This window comes from Phaseolus vulgaris, chromosome 6, assembly GCF_051622355.1.
Source record: "Phaseolus vulgaris cultivar YP4 chromosome 6, ASM5162235v1, whole genome shotgun sequence".
Classification (NCBI taxonomy): domain Eukaryota; kingdom Viridiplantae; phylum Streptophyta; class Magnoliopsida; order Fabales; family Fabaceae; genus Phaseolus; species Phaseolus vulgaris.
In genome coordinates this window covers 3814612-3837582 of record NC_143503.1, presented here as the reverse complement: position 1 = coordinate 3837582, position 22971 = coordinate 3814612, and the positions used below count along the sequence as shown (strand labels likewise).

The window sequence follows — 22971 nt, the reverse complement described above, 5'->3', positions numbered from 1 at the left end:
GCTGCAGGATTTATGATGAACCTAAGATCAGTTAGGGCGATCTTTTTCATCACTAGAGGCTGCCATTAGAGTTAGTCAACATAATTTTGGCCCTTAAGCCAAAACTTAAGATAAAAAAGCCCAAGTATCATAATTGGTTTCGTCTAACGTGTTAATGGGGAGGGGAGCATTGATGTAATTAGTAAAAATGGAAGAATAGGACCGAGCACCACTAGGGGAAGTTATGGTTCACTGGAGGAGAGAGAAAACATCCCCAAATAGGTGAGGAACGTCAAATGAGCTCCAATCACAAAAGTAAAACCAGATCGGTAACAAGGACAACACGGCCGGAAGGAGGTCGGACATGCCACCATGCATAGTGGTCGGCAAAGCTAGGAGGTTAAGTATGCGTCTGAAGATGATGAGCGTGAGGGCATATCGCTACTCTGTTGGATGCAGGACTAGTAGTGCAGTGATCGTTTGGCAAAGGTGAACTGGACGGTGGTGGTGATGCAATAGCAATGGCAGAAACAGTGAAAAGACAGAAAAGAGCCAAAGGAGTGGCGAAGGAGGCCAGAAATCGGAATGAGACATAATTTCCAAAAAAATATTTACACCAATGAACATATGGTCCACTGAAAATGCACAAATTTAATTTAGGCTCTAAATATCATGTTCAGATATATGATGAAGAGTCAAATAATAATCTATGTTGATTACAGTATACGAACATTACATACATATATATATATATATATATGTATATATATATATATATGTCTCACATACAAAAAAAATACAAAGAGATGGGCTAAGTCCTATGTATTTGATTACATTTAACAATATTCATTCACATTATGGAAGGTTAAAATTCAAGAAACCTCTATTGGTCATATGCAGTAAAGCACTCACTAGCACTACTCCCTACTCGTCAACTGGGATTTCTGCACATGCATGAGAGGGGTAATATGGACTACGATACATGTTTTGGTTAATTTAGGGAGCTGTGTTGATGGAGTTCCAAAGAATGAGTGGTTTTCTGCTCGTGACTTAGAATGGGAGATGTTTCCAGATTTTTAGCCTTGATCGAATTATACTAATTTTGGTTAAAGACTTAAAGTGTTGTACTATGATGTCATTTCCATTTGAAATATCATGTAGGAAGCTCGAATTGCTGGCTGTGTAACTGCTGGTGATGCTTATCGATTTATCAAAGAAAAGAGGACAAAGGAAGCTGAATCAAGTTCCTGTAAAGAAAGTGGTCATATTGGAACAAGTGGTAAGACATTACAGAGGCCAAATAATCTCAAAGGAGAACTTGACATTAGCCCACGGGGTCTTCAAAAGGGGACTGCAGCTTTATATGGGGATTCCAATGATTCATCTACTGCCATACAAGCCATCACAAGGTCGCTAGAAGAGTGGGATATTAGCGCATTTGCAGGGGCTGAATTTCTATCTGAATCGGTGAGAATTCTCTCCTTGTATGATAGCATTTCATTTCTCTATTTAAGTTACTGTTCCGTTTCTTTCAGCATCCATTGGTTTTTTATTTTTACAATTTTGACAGAACTGTAATTTTGATCCCTTTTAATTCTTGATATGTGATTTTAGTCTCTATATTTTTTCATCATTTTTGTTTTCATATTTTAGAACATTCACAATTTTGATCCAATCCTCTATTTTGAACGTATTTTATTTCTTTTATTATATTCTAATTAAACTCTAGACCTCGTATATTTCTTTAAGATAAGATCAAGATATAATTTAATTAAACTGTTAAAGATAAAAGAAATAAAAGTATGCAAAATTGTGGATTGGACTAAAATTACGAATTTTCTAAAATCTGTTAGATGGAAATCATGGAGAAAAATATTAGGAGGACAGAAACTTCTGATGAAGGATTAAAAGGGTATCAAAATTGCATTTATATTGATGAAGGAGTGGTAAAACGAATTAGTCTGTCATCCTTAGTGGTCAGAAAGTAGTCTTCCATCTTATTGGTTTTCTGAAAATGATTAACGCGCAGGAAAAAAAGCTTTGTAATGAGATCAGAATACTACCGTCACACTATCTTAACATGCAGCAGACCATGTCATTAGAAATTTCGAAGGGTAGTGTGACCAAGAAATCTGATGCACACAAATTCTTCAAGGTAGAGCCAAGCAAGGTTGACAGAGTCTATGATATGCTTGTGCAAAAAGGAATTCTGCAAACATAGTCAAATGCAATGTAATGAATATGTGGCTGGCTATTTTTTTACATTTTTCTTCCTTTACTCCCTTGACTCATTAAGAAATAACTAGATAATGACCCTGAGATGTGCGGAAAATAAATGAATATAAGAGTTTTGTGCCTATTTTTTCAGAAGATAGCACATCCAATCTTGAGTCATCTGTTCATTAGCGGTCATATGCTACAATTTTACATTTCATTAAACAATTTTGTGAAATCTGCTAAAATAAAATGAAAATGAAAATATTAACAGAGATTATGAATTTTTATATTAGAGACTTTCAATTAAATGATGTAAGTTAGATTTCACTATTCACAGTAACGCACCACACCTCCATGCCTCCGTAGTTTTTTCTCCAACGAGCCTTCATTCCGTCATTGCCAACGTGTATTGTCGTCTAAGAGGTAACTTACCCCTTGTTGTTTGCTTATACATTTTCAATTCGAAATAAGTTAACGGACGATTTTCTGAGAAGTTCCGGAAAGGAAATAGTTGCAGGTTGAGTTGTAGAAAACAAAACTCTTTGGTCAAGGGTTATTGTTGTGTTTGTATAACACCCTTGTTCCTAGGGTCATGTATTGTAATTCATACTTTCTACCCTCATAATCTGTTGGATTTAAAGTGAATGTTTACCATATCAAATTGATCATTAGAATTTGGTATCAGTTAGGTTGGGTTGAAACCAACAGAGAATTAGAAAACCGTCTGGACTCTATGGCATGCCATTGAGGGATTAGTTTCTTCTAAGGCACCTTTGAGTTTGAGGAAGCAAATTTTGGTGCCACCACCTGCAATTCAAGACTCTGAAATCTTCTTCAATGGCTTGTGACTAAAACTCGTTCATTGATAGTTGTTGTTTTGATGTAATTCCAATATAGATTTGTCTAATGCTATAGAAATAATAGTATAGAAGTGGTTAGATAACACCAAGTCATCTTCCAACGAATTCAATAGTGAAATCGGTAAATTAGTGTTTAAAATTTATTTGCAGGTAAGAAAAGTTAGAAATAACAATAAAGATAAAAAAAAAAAAGAATTGAGATTGTTTAACATAAAATATAAAAGAGATTAAAACAATTAATAAAACTAGTTGATCCCAAGTTCTTTCGTCATTGAATTCTTCATAGGTTCTCTAAAGATTAGTCTTTTCTCAATCTTCCATACGTCAATTTGATTCAACTTGAAACTCACCAATAAAACATGTGTTACTGGTTTAATCGGTATCCACTTTGTTCCATGTGTATATTCTATATGAATGTTTATCTTCCTCTCTCTTGAATCATGCACCCAAGAAATTAATTAGAACAATGCGAACCAATTAAGAAACCAAAGTTTAAGATAAGAAAGATGCTCAATTAATCATGTGTTCAAGTACAACCTCTCACAAAAAACAGTTATCCAGGAGATTAGAAGATAAAAAGAACTGCTATAGAGACTTGGAAAAAAAAACAACTTTTATTGATCAAAACCTGAGAACTCAATGGGGAATTACAGATGAATGAACCAAAAAGATTTAGTCTTCCGTGCAGAGGAAAAACGAAAGAAGAAAAGAAATTAAGAAAATCCTGTGAAGCTTCCTCTCTTCTCCTTGAGGCTTGTGTCTTTTTATAGGTTTTTCTGCTCCAATTATCTTGAGAAAATATTTTGGTTTATATTTTTGTTAATAGTTTCTCAATTTCTAACTTTCCAAAATTCTCGGATTTTTTTTCCTTGTATTTTGAAAAAAAAAATGTTTTCAATTCTGTTTCTGACACATTGTATGTTTTATTGGACTTTTGCATATTTTGCTTATTTACAAAGGTAGACTCTTCCTTCAGACTGTCTAATATAAAAAACACACACAAAAAAAATTAAGACCCGAATAAACTCAATTATATGAATCTGAATTAAAACAATGAATTTATTTATTATTATAATTTAATAATCTACTAAGTGTAAATAAAATTATACTCATAGTTCATCTACTAGATTTGTCCATTTGCACCTCATTTATAGATTTTGTGAGTTTGGGGGTCGAGATATTAAGAGATAATATATAAAATATTATCTATAATCCAATCAACTTGAATAAATATATGATAACATAATTGGTTATAACTGATTGAATCACAAGTACTATCTAACCAATTATACCTCTTACTTACCTTAATTATCTTTTGGATATTTCATCCTAAGTCTAAAAATCTACAAATACATATTGTTCCCAAAGGAAACACTCACTCAATTCAATCATTCACTTCAATACTCATATTCTACAATTTCTCTAGCTCTTACTAACTTGACCATTCGAGAATCTTCTATAGCTGAATTTCTCCTTAGTCTTCATCAGAAACTTGGTAACTAATCCTCAAATATTCAAACTTGACTTTCCAAAAATATCAGTATTTTCGCCTTAGAAAAACCACACTCATTTTAAGTAAGAACGAAACTATTTAATAAATCTATCCACGATCTTGATAGAATTATATATCTTAGTTTGTGTTGGTGAGTGACATCAAGTCTCATATAATATGTTGATAAAGAACTTTAATTAAAACAAATTTAAAAAAAGTTATTAGACAGTCTCTCTATTAAGAAAATAATAGTCAAACTATAAAGCACTGGTCCATTAGACAGTCCAATTATGCATAGACGCGCTAGACGATCTAGTGCAAAGACGTTCTAGACAGTATCGCCAGATGATATTTGGGAACATAACATACTAGACAACTCCAAAGCACAAGACAAGTTAGACAAAATAATGTTAATGAACATGCTAGAGTTACTTTGTTTTCTACATATTAGACAAACACTTCATCTTCTACGCGTTAGACATTCAACGCATCAAGGAGTGTCTAAACTTGATTTCTATGTTCCTAAAATACTTTCTAACATTGCTTGAACATTTTCAGACTTTATTAGATAAGATTAATTTATACAAATCAAAGTTTTCAATTAAAATAACTTATTGATTACTTATGAAAAGTTTTCGTATTTCTAAAAGTAAAACAAAGCATCCTAAAAAATCCTAAAAATTGTGAATCTCGATTGTTTTAATGATTTTTTAATGAAATATATTCTATATGATTATTAAAAAAAATTAGTATTGATATGCCTTAAAGATTAAGATTAAAATAATATTAGAAAGTTTTCGAAATGACAATGTTAAACTAAAATGTTTTCGAAAAAAAGAGGCACATTTAATCACTATCTTAAATCGTTTTTCAAAAATATATTAAGGAAATAAATCTAGGTTAAAGTCGAAATATTTCTCAATGTTTAAATCTTGTATAGATTTAGAAATATTTGAAAATATATTATGGAAGATAAGGTTTAGTGAAAATGATGATTATTATTTATTTTAATAGTCAAAATATTTTTAAAAAAATTTTATAGCACTTAAAGACATGTAAATGAGAAGTTGCTTTTTCAAGCCTCTAATGGTAAAAGGATTATACTATAGTACTTGAGTTGTGTGAATAATGGTTAAAGCAATATCAAGCTTTTACGAATGAAGATATACAAATAGAGAAAATATTCAAAGTTAAACAAGTGATCAAGATGCATTAAGACTTCAGTATCTGGAGATTCCTTTTCAAGCGTATTACACGAGAAAGATTATGAACAATACAAAGTTCTAAAAATTCAAGTACATATGTGTCAAAGCTTCAACGGTCAAATTTATACAGATAAGAAAACATTTTAAAATTTCAAATATATGATTAAGACGCTGAACATTTTAAAAGTTCAAATATATGTTCAAATTTATGAATTCCGAGTTTGGAGTCTTACGTACTACCCGTATCTAAAATATTTAAAATAATATATAAATATTATCTACTCAAATAATTTAAATAATATATAATAATGTAATTGATTATAATAGTAACTAACTATATCTCTTATTTATCTCAATTATATTTTTATCTCAATTATATTTTGGATAGTTCCGTGCCCAAAAGTTTATAAATACATATTTTTTTTAAAGAAATATTCACTCAATTTCCTCGTTCACTTAATACTCATATATTCCATTATTAATTTCCCTAACTCCTTCAATACTCATATATTCTATTATTAATTTTGTTCAAGTGAATCTTCTCAAATTTATTAGCAACTCAATAACCTATCCTTAAAGATTCAAACTTAACTCTTCAGGAATATCATTCTTTTCAACCCAGGAAAATCAAACTCATTTTGTGTAAGAACAAAACTATTTAATAAATGTATCCACGACCTTCATGGAATCATATATCTTAGTTTGTGGCAGTGAGTAACATCAAGTCTCTTTATAATAGGCTGATAAATAACTTTGATTAAAACAAACAAAAAAAATCTATAAAATATGTAAAAAGATTGCAACATTTTAAATACAGTAATTTTTTTATTTCTGTGTAAAAGTTGCTAAAGTTGTTCCCTAGTTCCCTTGGTGGAGTCTTATTACAAATATTCGTTTTTGGTCAATTTCGTTATCCAAAACTTTATCACTATAATTTATCCTTTTAAATTTTTCATCTCTCTATTTTTTTTTATTATATTTCTCTATCTGACATGTTTAAGAAAAAAAGCTGCCAAAATATGTAGTAAGCTTTTAAAACTTATTGACATTCCAATTTCTAGAAGTCAAATTTTATTCATGCAGGTCTTTAGAAAATTTAAGTCAAGATTAAGAAGAAAAAGAGAGGCTCAAAATTAGTATTAGACATATTGTGATGGATCTTATATGACGAAGACTTTTGATAAATCAAGTTTTGATGTCACATTTTTACTAAAAATCTTAAGACATTAAATAGAGACTTGGAAGATTATTTTTTTTTTCAAACAAATATTAATTTAAAAAAAATGAAAACTATGAAATTTAGTTTGAAAATGATCACCAAATTTTCATATACTAAACAGCATTTCTCCTTTTTCTTTATTGAGCTCTTTCTGATCATATAGGCTACTAATCAATCACACTCGAATTCCCTTCATATTGAGCATTAACAAATTAGAAATTTTGATTTGTATGACTTTAAAAACTATAGATAAAAAAAAAGAATTAGATGAATGAATTGAAACATTCACCCAATCCAATTAGTTTATATTCTCATTTTTACAAATAAATAAACGACTGAATGAATTGAAATGAATTTAACTTTAACATGAAGGAATAGGTTGAATTATTTATAGCTTAAGGAACCCTATTCCCTTAGGGTAATTTTGTTTGTAATATAGAGAACATCCTTTTGCTTTTCATAAAAAAATATGGCATCGGATTTGGAGAGGAAATGCCATGTGGTGAGCTCAGATATCTGCACATGGCTTCTCTTATTTCTAGCCTTTAAACAGTGATTAAATAATAAAATTGTGAGTCTAATTGGATCAATTTTTGAAGAGAATCAGTGACAGGGTAAGCCACTGAACTGTTGTGGGAATTAAAAAACTCACTTTGGTTTTTTTTAATTCTGTGCAGCACTTGGGAACTGTAAATCTATAGTAGGTTAAGCCACTTGCCAGTACTAGGCCTTGTGAAAGATAACAAAAACAATTGTTAATTAGTTTCATCTTTTCCTTCTGTTTTTGAAATCTGGTTTTACTGTCACTTTTTTTTAATTTTGCTTAGGATGTCAACAACATATTCCACTGTACATCATGAAACTTGCTCTTGAAAACCCTTAAGCCTTGGTTAATGCCTCAGTTAATTTCTCTTTCTGTTACTTCAATCTTAATCTCAACAAACATGCATATCAATCACAAATGTTCCTTCCTAAGTGAAACCTCTTCTTTCTTATTTATTTACTAACTATTTATTTATTTATTTATTTTATTATTGATTTCATTTATCTGCTTTTTCTCCTCTGATAATACCACTTTTGTGGGGGTCATACTCATAGCTAGTGTAGGCTTTTTGAAGTTGATGGGGTGGTGGAAAAGCAAAGTAGCATACCAAATGCTTTCATGTTTTTGCATGTTCAGGAATTTCACACCCTCATGGAGGATGGCTCCTCTTGCTCTCTTGCTGCTTTTTTCCAGTTACAGACTGCTTGGATTCATCTTCTTCACATCTCTAACACTGCTTTTCTCCACTCTTGTCTTCATGTGGAGTGGTTTCAGTTTGAGTTTCAGTGGTTGTACTTCTGAGGAGAAGAGACCACATGGAAGGGAAAGTGTTGCCCCAACCCCAATGCACAACCATGAAACTGTGAGACATGTAAAGGAAAGTGAAGAAGAACAAGTTAGTGATGTTGATGTTGATGTTGATGATGAAGATGATGCCCCTTCAGAGAGTGAGTGGCAAGAAGTGTTGTTCTTGTCCAGTTGTGAGGAGGATGAAGTAGATCACACACCCGAGTGCTCAGATGGGACAATTTCTGATGAGGACAGCCTCATAGAGATTGCACTTCCAAGTGGGCACTTTGTGGGGCACAATCAGAAGAGAGAAGACTCCAACAAGTACAACAACAAGAAGAACAACTGCTGCAGTTTGCAACAGAAGAAGAGGGAGTTATCAGCTCATGAGGCCCTTTTCAACCAACAAAGCCTTATGGAATTGTTTGCAGAGTTCAATGAAGAAGAAAACCTAATAGAGATTGACATAGCCATGGGTTCTATCAAGTGCTCAAGGTTTGAAATAGAAGCATAATCAAACTGAAATGTTAATTTGTTGCATGATCATGATCATCATCATAGAAATATATGATGATGGATGGTATTACTTTGTGATCTTAATGTGTAAGCAGTGTGAGAAAAAGCTTCTGTTGTGCCTCACAAGCTTTGGATACTCATTAAAGTGATTGTATTATGACCCTTCTTTTTGACTTATTATGCTCATTACAAAAATCCATATGAATTAAAGTTGAAGAAAGTTGGACCCAGTTAACCAAAATTCCACTCTCTGCCTTGCATTTCCCTTTTTCTTTTCATCCTCATCAATCATCATCATATGCATTTTACACTCTTATCTTAATTGCTTCATTACAAGATTAACTCCCACTTTTTATATATTTTTTTTCAAAAAGAAAAAATAATATAAGAAAACTTTCATCAATTAATTTATTGTTTATTAAATTTTTGTGTTAGAAGATTAAAAATAACACATTATATAATTATATAAGTAATTTCATAATAAATTAGACTTAAAGTTCTTTGTTTTCTAATATCTTAATATTTCAATAGGAATTTGCATGTAATTAACCTATTATATTTTGTGAAAGCTGCATATGATGCAGGTGTCGAGTTAAATGTATATATAAATTTTGTGTAAAAAACTGTTTATTAATAATAGTTGTTGTTAGAACTGTTGTATATATAAAATTTGGACGGTTACTAATACTATAAATCAACCTTCGAATATGACAGACTAATAAATTATACTTAAATCCAATTAATAGTATGATTAACTCATAATAAACGTTATTATTATTATTATTATTTGAACTTACCTAGAGTTAATAAATACAGGACTTTTATCTTGTAAAATATGGACTAATAATTAATAAGCATGTCCATCTTAGTTATAATATTTAATGTTCTTAAAAAGATTATTAATCCTTTCAATTAAAACGTGAAATAAATTAATAAACATGGCCATCTAACCTAATTAACTTTTTGCTGAAAGAAATAATTTTTATTTTAAAATATAAAAGGTTGAATAAGTTGTCAGACAGATCAATCTAATAACCTAGTTAACATTGCTGTTAATAAAAAAAACTAAAATAAACTTTAGAAAAACATAAAATATCTAATATTCTTAAAACTTAATTAATATGCTAAAACATTAAAATATAAAGTACTAAAAATAACATATTTATCCTAATTATTATAATTATAGTAATAACTAACTTAATTTTATTGTAACAATAATGATTTAATTGCAACGCTTCCTGTATTAAACTTTTATTGTGAAATGTTATATTTGATTAGCAGTATTTTTAATTGGCTAACTGTTACATGCGGTTTGTTTGCGTTACTGATGAATTCAATTGTTATTGTTACGTTAATTTAATATTGCACATTTCTTTATTATATTGAAGAAAAAAAAATTAATAATAATAATAATAATAATATTATTATTATTATTATAATATTGAATGGATATATACGTTAACTTTTTCAGTCAACGGCTTAGCGCGAGGTGATTAATCACGTTTTATTTTTATTTTTTCATTAAAAAAATATAAACCATTTTAAGGGTTGTTCAATTGAAAACATGCAAACCAAATTTACTGTTGTCTGTCGTAATTTATATTTAATTATTATTATTTGGTATAACAAAAATTTATTGGTTTAGCAACATGAATTGTTTGAGTTACAATTTCAATTATATTGTCATTGATCAGAAACAAAAGTGACAAAGTTTTGTAATAATATATATATATATATATATGAAAATTTTAAAGGAACTTTAAAGCTATAATTGAAGAAATTATAAGGGTTTGTTAGCATGTTTCCACAAAAATAGTTGCTCTTGCCATCCATATAGATATTGGTTCACTTGAGAGTTTTTATCCAATGTTTGTTCATGTTGTAAAGGATAAGAGATTTATATTATGCAGATTTAAAATTTCATTGGTTATTATGAGAATGAAGTCGGTTACAAGTTTTATCGTCTCATAGTTTTATTATCTCTTAAACTGTGTTTGTTTTCAGGTGAAGAAAGACGAAGAATTACTGTTAAAAATGAAAAGTGAAAAAAGTCACTTAATAAAAACAAAATAACACACGAATCAAAATAAAATTTTCAACCAAAATTTTCTTTGCAACGGTGCAAAGAAAGTTATAAATATATATATATATATATATATATATATATATAAATTTGAATTTACTTTTTTACCCTTTTATTTTAAACTTAAATTATTTTTATTTTTATTTAAAATATAATTATCATTTAAATATAAAAAAATAATTATTATAAAAAACATAATTAATCAATACTATATATAATAAATTATAAATATAAATAATAATAAAAATAAATTTATATAATAATTATATTAATTAAAAAAAAGTAAAGATAAAAATAGTAATTTTATTTAATATAAAAAAATTATCAAATATTTATAATTATAAATATTTAAATAATATTTTAATTAAAAATAATTATAATTTATAAATAAATATATCAAATTAATTTTTAACCATTTTTAAATATAAGAATAAATTTGTAAACTTACATTTTTATCAATTAAAAAATATATAATTTTAATCATATTTATCACATCATTTACAAACTTTTATAAATTTTCCCCACACTTTTCATTCTATTTACCTTAATCCAAACACCCTAACTTTTTTTACACTTTTTCTTCAAATCATCACAAATTCACTCCCTCCTTTCCACTCCCTAATCCAAACAAAGCCTTAGTGCCTGTTTGCTTCTGGAGGTGGCACTGTAGCCGTAGACAGATTGTTGGTGCCACCCCAGTTTGCTTCTATTGAAGGGTGAGGTTGAGAGTGTGAGTGAAGGGAAAGTAGAGAGAGTGTTTTTGTTGCTCTGAAGAGGAAAGAGAAAGTGGGGGAGATTAAGAAGAAAGTCATGTAGGATAGTGTCATTTACATTGTTACCATTGCTTTTTGCTATCTTTCACGTGAGCCTGGATGCCATGCACAACACCACAACAGTGAACAATGAGTTTCGTAGTGGTTCACTAGGATTGGAGAAGTTCGTGATGCATCAAAGTGGTAGGGGAGTGAGTTTCGTAGTGGTTGTTTGGTCTCAGGTTAGCATTGTCTTGGTTTTGTATAACATATAATCGATTATGACTGAAAAAGAACCGAGTACATAATCGATTATGCTGTTAAAAACAGTGGATAATCGATTATCTGTTATTTTTTTCAACCATAATCGATTATGCACTCTGTGTAAAAGTGAGGGTAATCGATTATGTATTTGAATAATTTATTATGTTAGGTTTTTAACTATAAAAGTAATCTATTATGTTATTGTGTTGCTTATTTATTTTTTTTTATAATAATTTGTATTGTTTTGAAAATCTTATTAGTAATAAAAATAATATAATTACTTTCATGAAAATTAATTATGTACATTAATTTAAAATAGAAATATTAAGATAATAATAAATTTATATTATATTATTTAAAATTAAATAAATAAATTACATATTTTTACTATTGAGAATCATTTGAATGAATTTATCTGAATTAAAATCCATTTTAAATCTCGACCAAATTAATATAATTATTATTTTTTTATTGATTATAGGAGTTTTTTTTCATATTAGTCATAAAACATTCAATTTTCTTTTCCCTTTTTAGAATATTCCTTTATTTTTTTGATTCTTTTATTTACAAAAGTATTTTTTAACATTTATTTTTTTATTAAAAAATATTTTGTTTTTATTTGAAATTAGTATTTTGACAGTAGAAAAATATATTTTTTTATTGTTATTTTTCACGTTGAACATTGAGAGCTATTTAATATTAAGATTTTTATCATAGTTTTAATGGTACTTATTTAGAGAATGATATTATTTTGAATGCAACTCTTTTAACATTTAATTTATATTATGTATAAATCAAATTTTGGCTCCATTACCTTTATTGGAGCATTACTATATATATATATAATTTAAATAATCATAAATAATATTAAAATTACCTAAATACATTAATTTAACTAAATAAATTAAAAAATAATATAATTATATTTACATTTTATATTTTATTTATTTATTTGAATTTTGCATTATTTTATTCTTTTATTTATAATTGAATAAAATGTACACAAAATTAATTATCATTTTTTCTTTTTTTATATACAAGGGTAAATTTGTAATTTTATCATTTACAATTAAAAATAATTAAAATATTCTTATAACCATCACATCACTCACATATTTCAATCAATTTTCTTCACACCTCCACTCTAGCATATCCCGATAAACATCCTCAACTTTTTTCACACTTTCTTCTCAAAATACTAAATTATTGATGAGGTAGAAAAGTAAATATTATTAATGTTAAAAATTATAAACAATATGATTGTAATTATGTTAATTATTTTCCAATAACAGCTAGTTGTTCTTATTAATGACAATAAAGAGTACCATGAAATGTTAAGTAATAAAAATATTAGTGATGATAATGAATCACCTCAAGATTAATTTAAAAGATTTAACACAATTATTTATAAGTGATGAGTGCATAATGAATGAAAATCATTTTCATCAGTATTAGTTTTTAAAATAAATTACTTGTTTATATTTCTAGAGTAAAATTTTATTTTGATTTTGATTTTTATTCTTGAAACTAATTTCATTGTATTTTCTTTCAATTGTAATTTGTTTTTATTTTCTTTAAATTGTAAATTAAAAATTACTTCCTTCACCCCATATACCTTGAAATGACCAAGTTGTTCCTGTCCACTCCTCCCTTGTGTTGTGTTTGGATCCATTGATGTAGTGGGAGCGTGGATGGAAGAGTGAGAAGATCTCTTGTTTGGATCAACATATTTGGAGGTGAAAGTGCAAATAAAGGAGCGAATTATATGAATTTTTCTTTCCTCTCATATATACACAGATTATGAGGGATGTCCATGTATGATAAAAGTGTGTTTTACATTGTTAATACCCTTAAAACATAAGTTTGCAATAGTGCATGAAATGATATTGGTCATTTCAAAAATATAATTATTATAATTATTAATATAATTATATATACTATACACTATACAAAATTAAATATTAGATAAATTTATTTAATAACTCTAAAAATATTTAATTATACTATTAATAACAACATATAATTATAAATAATAAAAATAATAAAATAAAATTATAATACCAACAAAACATATATAGTTATATAAAATAAAAAATGTATATAATAATAAATATTATTTTCATAAATTTTAATATATTTAATAAATTTATTTGAATTTAATACAAAAATATTTTTTATTACAAAATAAGAGTAATTATGAATATTATATATTAAAAAAATTAACTCAAACCTTAAAAAAAAATATACAATAATTCATTATTAAAATATTTTGTAATAACAAGGGTAAATTTGTAAACTTATATTTTACACTTTTAAAATAATTTGTAAGTTCTCTCCTAACTATTACATCACATCACTAAAAAGTTTCAATAAATCATACTCACGAATTCACTTTATCATTCCTCAATCAAAACAACCTCACACATTCTCTCTAATTCACTCTCTCCCCTCCCCCATAAATCCTTACCTCAATCCAAACACAAATGCACCCTACCATTGTTGCCACCAACATTGTCAACACGATCGTCATCACAATAGCTCACACAACAATTAGAAGAAGAAAGACAAAAACAAATATTTTTCTAGAACACAAAAATGTATGGCTAATTTTCCCTGCACCAGATCAATTGTGATTTGCACCCAACATTTATTTTAAAACTCCAAACTGCCCTTATCACCTTTATTTTAAAAAAAAACTACAAAAGAGCTCTTCTACTGTGATGAAGGCGTTTTGAGTGGAGGTGGAGGTGGTGGTGGTGGTGTAGTGGTTTGTTGTGGTGGTGAAGGCCAAGGCATTATTGTTAGTTGCGGTGAAGTTGTCTTTTCAAGTAAGTATTTTTGTTTTCGTGTGGTGGTTGCAACTGCAAATGGTTCGAAGTTGTTACCGGATATCAAGATCTGGAGAGTGACCTACGGATGCAAATATCTAGAAGTATGTAGTGTACATTCTGGACTTTTGCATCCGGAATGAGAAAAAAGACTTCCAAATCTTAGCGTCCAAAAGACATTCTTGTGTGTCCAAATAAATTTGTAGATAGTCATATCCGAAAGACACATCTCATTTCCAAACTTGCATATCCGAAACTTCCTTATTTATATTGGAGATATGGATATTCGGAAGGTTAAGACAAAATAGTCAATTTTTTTCTACTGATATTGATTGCATATCACAATTCATCTAGTGCCGGAAGAATTAACCAAAATGTATTTTAAAATGTTATTTCCAAAATACATGTGTTCCAAAATATTCATTCTGAAAAAAGACATTCCATGAGGTATTATGTAAGTTCTGAAAAGTTTATATTAAAAAAAAAACTTGTTTCAAAATATATTTCATACATTTTTTAAAATTTTATTCTAAAAATCTTATTCTATTTAAAAAAAAACGTGTTTCAAAATGTATTCCATGAATTTCAAAAAGGTCCGGTAGGGTCAAAATTGAGGGATTACAAGAAAGCAATTGCCTTATAAATTATGTTTGGAATTGGATTTGAAACATAATAATCCTTCAGTAGCCTTACCTCATATTTATCAATTAAGTCCATTGCTTTCACCTGCATCCAACAGAGAACGAGATAATGCTTAATCACTCTTCACACACCTTCTTCGTATGGGTAATAATCTCTGAATTTGATGTAACCAAAATCAATTCCCTAGCCTATTTAGCAAATAAATAGTAATCAGAGTACGAAAAGAGTGGAATTGCTTAATTTACACAAAAATAAACCTAATATACAGTTTTTTTCCCAATTCTCAATGTTCTATAAATTTCAAATGGATCATCAAATGTGCTTCGCTCAAATCTCCCACTTAACACAATTTGGGAAATATCTTCAGCTTTTTTGATTCATTCCAATCCCCTTTCATATTTTTACTCCCGTGATATCATCATTTCTTTTTTAATTCTTACAAAAATATTTCTTTTTTTTCATTTTAACTCCCTCGTATTTTCTATTTCTTTTATATTAAATTAATGCTAAAAATATAGATTGTTATTTAGTAATTAAATCGTATTTTTAATTCAGATAATTAATTTTAAGTCTATATAATTTATTAAGTAATATACTTTTATTTAATCAAAATAAGATAAGCTAGATATATTTTTATTTAATATTTATTTTTAATATTGTATTTTTATTTGAAAACAATTATATTCTACAATATAAAACTACTTCAAAATTATTTATTCCAAATATATTAATTTATTCCAAATATATTAATTTAAAGTTATTGATTCCAAATATATTAATTTAAAATTATTTATTCCAGATATATTAGTTTGATTTTTTGTGTGTATTCAATTAAGTTGTTCAAAATAAATAGTTAACATTGAATAAAAGTATTAATACATACAACTTTCATTCAAAATAAATAATTAGATCATTAAAAACAAATTATTAAGTCATTCAAAATAAATGATTGAAAATTATATATAGTACATATATTTAATTAATATGAATTAAATCATTCAAAATAAATGATTAAATCATTCAAAAACAAATTAGTGAGTCATTCAAAATAAATGATTGAAAATTATATATAAGCCATATATTTAACTAATATTGTTCATAATATTAGTAAAAACCCATTCAAATTATTTTATTTTCTAGAATTAATCAAATCAAATGAAAAAAATTTGAAAATGAAAAGATTTTAAAATATATATTAATTTAAAATCTAAAATAATTAATTTATAATTAATATTAGATATTAATTTATAAATTTCAATTAATAATAAAAATTATTTTAAATACTAATAATCTTTTAATTTATAAAATAATATATAAATTAATTAATATAATAATTGATCTCGCAGGGGATTCAAACGTCGAAGGATTCGTCTCGTCAAACTCTATCTTCCACCTCCGCAACCGTGACAAGTGCAAGAACGCTCCAGGAACTCCACAAGAACTCCAAGCAAACCTGCGAAACACACCAAACGGCGCCTCTAGCGGCCGGTGGCACTCCGACGCTTAAGTCAGCCTTACAAAACCACCAAAGAACTAAGAACTTGTCTCTCTACGAGACTCGTGTGCACTCTGGGATTCTCTCTCTTTTCTCTGTGTGTGTGTAAACTTGTAACTTGCAAGAATGAATCTTACCTCCCTTTGCATGAGCGCGGAATGCCCTTTATATACTCTGTTGTGCGCCTAAGTTATCCGTGCATAAAGTAACTTAGCGCGTTTCTTCCACTAGGTGGCTCGTGCAACCTCAGTGTGAATACCAAGTGTGGCTTGGCTAAGCGCACGCTCCAGACATTACCTACTGTGTGAACGATCACCCCTGCTTTGCACCATGCACGTTATGGGTTAAGAGAGCACCAATCACCGACTGGCTTACTAGCTCTCTTGGGCTACTCTCGTGCACGACACTACAAAGCACATAACTTCTCCTTTATCTGATACTCTGCCACGCCAGGCTCGTATGCAACGCTCTCCCTGGGAATCACCCTTCGTTTCCAGCTTAACTGCGTGTAACACGAAAACCCGATGATCGTCGCTCACACCAAATGGCGATCGGTGCACCATAGCGCCACGCCTTCTGCTTCCAGGCGCTTATCTAGGCGCTGATCGCGCATCCTCTCTGACCACCGCCCCCTGACCACCGATCACCACCCTGGGTGACTTTCTCAATGACTCATCTGCTTCCCTAGCCCACGTGTTCCGCTAAGAACGGTCCACGTGGCTATCTGTTGCTGATGTCACCGACTACCGATGACCGACCGGATCACAAGCCCCCAGTCTCGAGCTGTAAATTTGTTTTCAGCGAAGAGACTAAGTGATTGTCTTCAGTGGCCACGTGACAAGTGATGCCACGTCACGTGCCACATCACGTGCTGTGTTTTAAGTGACGTTACGCCTTCCTCCCTTAATCTTGCGACACGTGTACGCATCAACGGCTAGCATGAAACGTCGTTTGCGCTTCCCACATTCAAATACTTGCGCGCCTCCACTGTTCCATCACCTTCTCCAACGCTCTTCTCTGAAACTCTCGAAGCCCTTCTCTGCGCGATTCGTCTTCCTCAATCTCAAGCTTTCAGAAACCACTTGCGATCATCAAAAGGTACCCCTTTTCTTCATCTATGGCATATTGAATATTTTCTACCGATTGCATCATCCAATAGCTGTACTGTGCATACGTTGTGGGCTGTTTTCCCTTTCCCTGCACTGTTCTAAGGTTTCTTCTGGTTTTTCTGCATTCTTCGCCGCTTTCGCTTCTCCACTCCCTTCAACCATATTCGTTCTCCTCGCCTTCCTCTTGTTTTTCGCTGAACCCTGTTTTTCATCGGTCCCTCATTCCTTTTTTTTCTTTCTCCATTGTAGCTACTGAACAATGGCTCGAACAAAAACTATTGCGCGTCTTGCTTCCTCCTCTGGTGCACAACCTTCCGCAAGTGCACCACCACCGCCTTCAACGAGCGCGCCCCCCTGAACGAGTGCGCACCCCCAAGCGGCGCCTCCTCAACATGACTACGCGCGGGTGTACAAGTGGGCTCCCCTCCACTTGCTCGCTGAGACTTCTACGCAACTTCTCGACGATCATCTCACCAACCTTCTGAGCAGCGACTCAGACGAGCCCACATGCGCCCTTGACAGGGAGGACGACTCACACTTGGGCGTGTGCATCCCCCCTCGAGACATGCCAGTATGCGTGGATGATAGGGCCACCAATGGAGTGCCCTTCACCTTCATTTACTCCGCCATCTTCAAGAGGTTGCGCCTCCGACTCCCTTTCACTTTCTTTGAGAAGGACCTCCTCACCGAGTTGAACGTGGCTCCCTGTCAACTCCATCCAAACGCTTGGGCCTTCATCCGAGCGTTAGAGATTCTCTGCAACCACTTCGGACACCCTCCTTCAACCGACGTCTTCCTCCATTTCTTCGAGGCCAAGAACCCAGGCGATAGGTCATGGGTGAGCCTGAACGGCGTGTCAGGGAGAGTGATCTTGGGCCTATACCAGCAATCCTTCAAGGACTGGAAGGGTAGGTTCTACATGATCACCTCCAACGAGCACAGTCTGACTCTACTTGAGGGCTTCCCACTCTATTGGGTTCCCAAGGTAGAGTTCAAAAAACCCCGAGGCTTGGAGGCTATGGCACCCTACGAGCGTGAGCTATGTGGCCTACTCTCGAGCTTGGGCGCTAAGTTCAGATCCTCCACCCTCATCAAGCACGAGTTCGACGCGGAGGCGCTTAAAAAATACATTGGTTTGCATTCTCTTCTTCCCTTCAACTTGTCATTTCTCTGAATATGATAGCGTGCTTGCGCTTAACTGCAACTGCCTGTGTTGTTTTCACTCCCAGCTTGTTTGCCATACTTGCACACTTGCACATGTTAATCACTTCTCTGCATGCTAACACTGAACTGATGAACTTGATTGAATCTTCTGCACTTTGTTTGCTTTCTTGGCTCTTTGTGCACTAACCCTTTGCCATGCCTAACTGGTGCAAATATGACTTCCAGCAAAGAACGACGCCAAAAACTAATTGAGCTGGCCAAAAGTCGACGAGCTGCTAGGTCGTCCTCGGGCCCATCTCTGCCTCCCCTCTCTCGGTCGCGCCAGCTGAAGGCCCCGAGACCAGGGGTGAGAAGAAAAGGAAACGGCTGGTGAAGGCTCCCACCACCGTCGCATCCACCGAGGGGGAGAGCTCGGGGTCTCCTCTAGTCCAAAGAAAAAGAAGAGGAGCCGAGGTGGGCGGCTCTTCCGCCCCAAGACCCAAGGGCGCTGAGGGGGATGCCTCTCCAACCCCTCCAGCACAGACTTCTCCAACGCGCCCTCCTTCTCCAGCACCTTTTCCTTCCTCGCCCCCAGCCAGCCAACCCCTCACCTTGCCATCTCAAACTGCTGGGAGCGGGGCTGCTCGCTCGGAGGGGACCTCTCACCCCTCAACCTCACCACGTCCTCAAGACTCAGCCGCCACGACCGAGGGTGGTGGTGAGATTTCCCTCCGAGCCTCGGGTTCCAGCACTGAAGGGCTCACCACGGTTATCAAGCTGGCCAGGCAACTGCTCCAAAACCGCGAGCTGGTCAAGTGGAGCGGGAGCGAGGTGGACCTTCATTTGGCCCGCCAACTAGTGCTTTCTCTGGAGTTCTCCACCCAGCATCGCCGCATCGAAAAGCTGGAGAGAAAGATGAGCGAGTTGCACGACCAAAAAGAGTCGCTACAAAGTGACTACGAGGCCCTGCAGAACACCAACGGGCTGTTGAGGGACATGGTGGAGGAAGCCAAGAGGGGGCACGCCCTGCAAGTCCAAGAAATCATCAAGACAGAGATGATGATGGGGGACGCCGTCGCCACTCTTCACGCTGAGTTGGTCAAGACCACGGGCAAAGCCATTCAGCTTGAAGCCGAGAATGCCTTCCTGCGCCAACAGATCGCAAATCTGGCGGAGGCTCTCGCAGCAAACGAGAAGCGTGCCGATGATCAGGGGTCCAAGCTCAAGGAAGCCGAATCCACCATCGCCACCCTTACAACTGAGAAGGTCGTGCTCGAGACCGACAAGGCTGAGCTCGAGGCTGAGAAGACCAAGCTCTGGGAAGAGGCCGCTGACATCTTTGCTGAGGGATTCGACTTGGCCCTCGAGCAAGTTAAGTGCGTCTTCCCGGAGGCTAACTACTCTCAGTTTGCTATCGACTTCGAAGTGGTGGACGGCAAGATCATTCGCCCTTGATCATTTGCTATCTTGTTTATATCCCTTTGCACATAAAACTTTGAATGTAAAGACTCTTCCTGCATATATAAAATGCCACTTTTTCTCTTACCGTCCTTCTTGCTGTGCATCTCTTGTCCTTTATCTCTTGTCATGCATGAGTAACTGCTAACCCGCTCGAACTTCGCCCAAATCTTTACTGTACTTGACTTCTCCACTTCTGACTTCGATCACAACTAACAACACTTGATAACTGATCTGGCGTGGTTTTGCTTGCTTAGGCCTATCACGTAAGAACTTGTCTAAAACTCTTAAACAATGTTCTAACCACCAATAACCGATCAGAATGCTACAGCCACCCACTCATCAGTCCTCGCGCCTCTGCTTCCACCTTATATCTTTCTATATTGCTTGTCGCTCCAGGGCTAAGTGCGTAGAGGACTCCTACGCCGATCGGTCAAGGATGATGCCTTGTTTTGGGGAAAAGAGTGTTTCTCGATAACCCCTCTTGCCTGCCCCAAGGTCATCAACCCTTAACACGTCGGGTCGTACTATCCACCTTCTCAATTGAATGAAAATCTTTATTGAATCTATTGATCAAAGAATTTGGGACTCAATTGAGAATGGTCCTTACATTCCAAAGTTCAAAAAGGATAATTCTTTCATTGCAAAACCTTTGTCCAAATGGACAAATGATGAATGTAAGATGGCCCAGCTTGATCGGTCTGCTCAAAACATTATAGCTTCTGCACTAGAAACTAATGAATTTTTCAGGATATCAAAGTGAAAAACTGCTAAGGAAATGTGGGAGACACTCAAGGCTGCTCATGAACCAAAGGAAGCAATGACAAAAAGTCAAGCAAGAAGGAAGAGAAGGCAAAATAAGAAAAGCCTCAATCTTTGCTTCATGGCCAGAAAGGAGGATGACTCAAGTAGTGTAAGTTCATCAAACTCTTCAAATTATGAAAATTATGGTCAATTGCTTCAAGCCTTTCAAGAAACGCATGAAGAAGTCAACCGATTGGCTCTCTTGAACAATCGGTTAAAAGAAAAGAACAGCTGGCTAGAAAACAGAGTAAAAACACTGGAAGAGGATTTGGAACATTCAAAAATGGATTTTGAAAATCTGGAAATCATTTACAAAAACTCCTCTTGCAAGTGTGATACTCTAGTTTGTGAAAATTGCGAAAATCTTGAAAAGAAGGTCCACTATCTTGTTAAAACAGTGGATAAGTTTTCTAAAGGCCAATCCAACTTTGAGAGTGTGCTAGCATCTCAAAATTGTGTTTTTGGAAAATCTGGATTGGGTTTTAATCCACACAAAAAACAAGATAGATTTTCAAAATCATTTTTGAAAATGCCAAAAAAACAATCCATTGGACCATCGAAACAACCGATTGTTACATGCTTCTATTGCATGAAAAGAGGCCATTCTGTGAGGTTCTGTAAAATCAGAAAACATGTTGTTCCTAAAGGGCTTATGAAGTGGATTCTTAAGGGAATTAAAGCTTTATTTGATAAGTATAAACCAGATGGACCCACATTCATAAGGGGACCAAATCTTTGTACTTGAAAATCTCTTTTGTAGGAAATCTTGGAGGAGAGCAAGCAATTGTGGTACTTGGACAGTGGATGCTCCAAGTATATGACAGGGAACAAATCAAAGTTCCTGAGAATATCCTTTAAGCAAGAGGGTCATGTCACCTATGGAGACAACAACAAAGGAAGAATTCTTGGGAGAGGATCCATAGGAGATGAGAGCATCTTGGTGATTCATGATGTGCTCTTTGTTGAAGGCCTAAAGCATAATCTGCTGAGCATTAGCCAACTTTGTGACAAGGGATATCAAGTGATGTTCAAGTCAAACACATGTGAAATCTGTCTACCCAATACCAAAGAGGTAATGTTGATAGGTAAGAGAGTTAACAATGTGTATCTTCTAGATATCTCTTCACCATGTTCAATTGGATGTCTTCTATCCAAGCAAGATGAATCTTGGCTTTGGCATAGAAGAATTGCTCATATTCACATGAATCATTTGAACAAGCTAATATCAAAGGATCTTGTGATTGGGCTGCCAAAACTCAAGTTTGAGAGGGATCACATTTGTGAAGCATGCCAAAAAGGGAAACTTTCTGCTATCTCATGGTTATGAAAGAGGAATGGTAGACAAGACTCTCTTCATCAAGAAGTCAAATGCAAAAATAATTCTTGTGCAAATCTATGTTGATGATATCATCTTTGGTGCTACACAAGATAGATTGTGTGAAGAATTTGTGGCTGCTATGAAAGGTGAGTTTGAAATGTCTATGATGGGAGAACTATCTTTCTTTCTTGGATTGCAGGTTAAGCAAACAAAGGATGGGATCTTCTTAAGTCAATCAAAGTATTGCAAGGAGA

At 33.0% G+C, this 22971-nt stretch overlaps 2 protein-coding genes across 2 annotated transcripts in view; both read left to right on the top strand.

Moving 5' to 3' along the window:
- The window catches only part of ADA2A (ADA2 2A), a 37275-nt gene extending 34912 nt beyond the window's left edge, over positions 1-2363 (top strand). The window contains exons 12-13 of the mRNA XM_068634222.2: positions 1141-1446; positions 2009-2363. Coding sequence (XP_068490323.2) covers positions 1141-1446; positions 2009-2200 — 498 coding nt within the window. The 3' untranslated portion in view covers positions 2201-2363. The remainder of the gene's footprint in view (positions 1-1140; positions 1447-2008) is intronic.
- A 5453-nt stretch (positions 2364-7816) lies between these two features.
- LOC150026270 (uncharacterized) lies at positions 7817-9056 on the top strand. The gene has a single exon (XM_090304167.1). It carries the CDS (start codon positions 8094-8096, stop codon positions 8817-8819), a length of 726 nt encoding a protein of 241 aa, XP_090160293.1. The 5' UTR covers positions 7817-8093; the 3' UTR covers positions 8820-9056.
- Positions 9057-22971: the final 13915 nt, after the last annotated feature.

What these genes read in the sequence shown, in the direction of transcription:
- LOC150026270 (XM_090304167.1), top strand. Translation starts at nt 8,094, where the DNA reads ATGGGGTGGTGGAAAAGCAAAGTAGCATACCAAATGCTTTCATGTTTT.